The following is a 1,910-nucleotide window of genomic DNA, read 5'->3' as shown; positions in this document are numbered from 1 at the left end:
GTGCTTATAGACTACAAACATCCTCTGTGGGTGCCAGTTTAGCTCAGTGCATTGAGCAGGCAATCACATGACATACGGCTTAGAAAATATAAAAAAGTGTACAACGGGAATGTGTCTCAAAAGAAAATATAATCTGTATTTGTAATAGATGCTTTTTACTGCTGCAGGCATTTTGGTGGCCCACTATCTTCAGTCTATTACTCCAGCACTGACTCTCGGTGGAGAGCTTGTGTATCACAGGAGACCAGGGGAGGAAGGAGTGGTCACCTCTCTCTTGGGCAGGTACACAGGTAAAATCGCTCTTTAAGATTCACATTCTGCACTGCAAGACTACGTTGTGCTAAAATTTATATATTTTATCATGAAGCTTTAAGGGTATGGTAAAATGTGAGCTATTTAAGAGATGGATTAGTAATTCTCCCCGCCTTTTTTTAAAAACTCCACAGGTGAAAACTATGTTGCTACGTTGACTTTGGGAGGAGCAGGAGCTCATGCTACATACTATCACAAAGCCAATGATCAGGTATCTAACTTCAGTTAAATTGTGTTGCTATACTACTCAGGTCACACTACACTTGCATAAATCCTCACAGTGGATCTGAGGATTTCATCTTGGGCATGTGGAAGTTTGGCCTCCTGAGGCCATCACTGACACAATGCCAAACCTGTCATAATTTTGCGGGCAACATAACCACCTGTAACTGTCTTTAACAGTAATGGTTAAAATGTTTTGTAGCTCAAACGAAAAAAACACAACAAAAAGATTCTCTTCTTTCATCCAGTGCATAGCCAAAGTCTAGAGAATCATGAGGGACGTTTACAAGAAAATCCCTGTAACTTGCAAATGTACTTTAGATAAGCAATGGCTTCTTTCTCCTGTGCACATAATACATTTTTACAATAAAAACAATAAGTCAAAAACGCATGCAGCCAGAGAGATTGAGCAATTCACAACCATATATTAACATCAGAGACAATTTTGCTTCTGATGGTCAAAGATTATGAATGTTGGTAAAATTTTGCAAAGAGTGTTGATGAGACTCTATTGTGGGTTTGACTGCTGCACATTGGAGTCTGGATAAAGGAACAAATAAACTGAGGGGTTTTTTTTTTTGTTTTTTTTGCAAAAATCACAGGTGAAGTAAATCCTGTGTTGTTCTGTGTTGTCCTTAAAATGACACATTTGGCGTGAACAGTTTGCAGTGTTGGGAATCCTAGCAAAACAGTGTTTTGGGGTTGTTTTGATTTTCTACTCCACATTCAGTTAACTGGCCTTAACTCTGATGTGAGTAACAACATCTAAATTCTGGAATATATTTTTTGCAAGTCTGCTGATTTTGGCTTTGAAAATATTTTGCACACGTGCAATGTGCATATGGGTACTTTAATATTGAATTAACAGACTTAATGTTACATGTACTTTAAATTTCTTCTTTCACAGTTGCAGGTAGGAGTTGAATTTGAAGCCAACACGAGGATGCAAGACACAACAACATCCTTTGGTTACCAGTTGGACCTCCCCAAAGCAAATTTGCTCTTTAAAGGTAAATACCGTACACAAGTTGTAACAATCAGTAAGAACTAGAGATGGACCGATCCGATATTACGTATCGGTATCGGTCCGATACTGACGTAAATTACTGGACTGGATATCGGACAGAAATAAAAAATGTAATCCGATCCATTAAATATCAAAAAAGCACCTCTCAAAACTTGCGACATGGCGTAACTCGGCTCATAACCGTTGCACTTCGCAGCAGTATGCATCACGTGATAGAGCATCTGTGTGTATTTGGAGCCTCGCTACCAAACCTGCATTTCATCTCGAGGAAGTTATCCCTAAGAGAAATAAAGCAAGTGTGTAAGTTCATCTCTTAATGTTTGTAAAGCATTCCCGCGTTAAGCTTAAC

At 38.8% G+C, this 1,910-nt stretch overlaps 1 protein-coding gene across 1 annotated transcript in view; it reads left to right on the top strand.

The window, feature by feature from the left end:
* The window catches only part of LOC102195883 (mitochondrial import receptor subunit TOM40 homolog), a 10,470-nt gene that overhangs the window by 6,996 nt on the left and 1,564 nt on the right, over window positions 1-1,910 (top strand). The window contains exons 6-8 of the mRNA XM_013911608.1: window positions 168-290; window positions 447-523; window positions 1,442-1,544. Coding sequence (XP_013767062.1) covers window positions 168-290; window positions 447-523; window positions 1,442-1,544 — 303 coding nt within the window. The remainder of the gene's footprint in view (window positions 1-167; window positions 291-446; window positions 524-1,441; window positions 1,545-1,910) is intronic.

This window comes from Pundamilia nyererei, unplaced genomic scaffold (assembly GCF_000239375.1).
Source record: "Pundamilia nyererei isolate P.nyererei 1_Seehausen unplaced genomic scaffold, PunNye1.0 scaffold00067, whole genome shotgun sequence".
Classification (NCBI taxonomy): domain Eukaryota; kingdom Metazoa; phylum Chordata; class Actinopteri; order Cichliformes; family Cichlidae; genus Pundamilia; species Pundamilia nyererei.
This window is presented reverse-complemented; position numbering and strand designations above follow the sequence as displayed.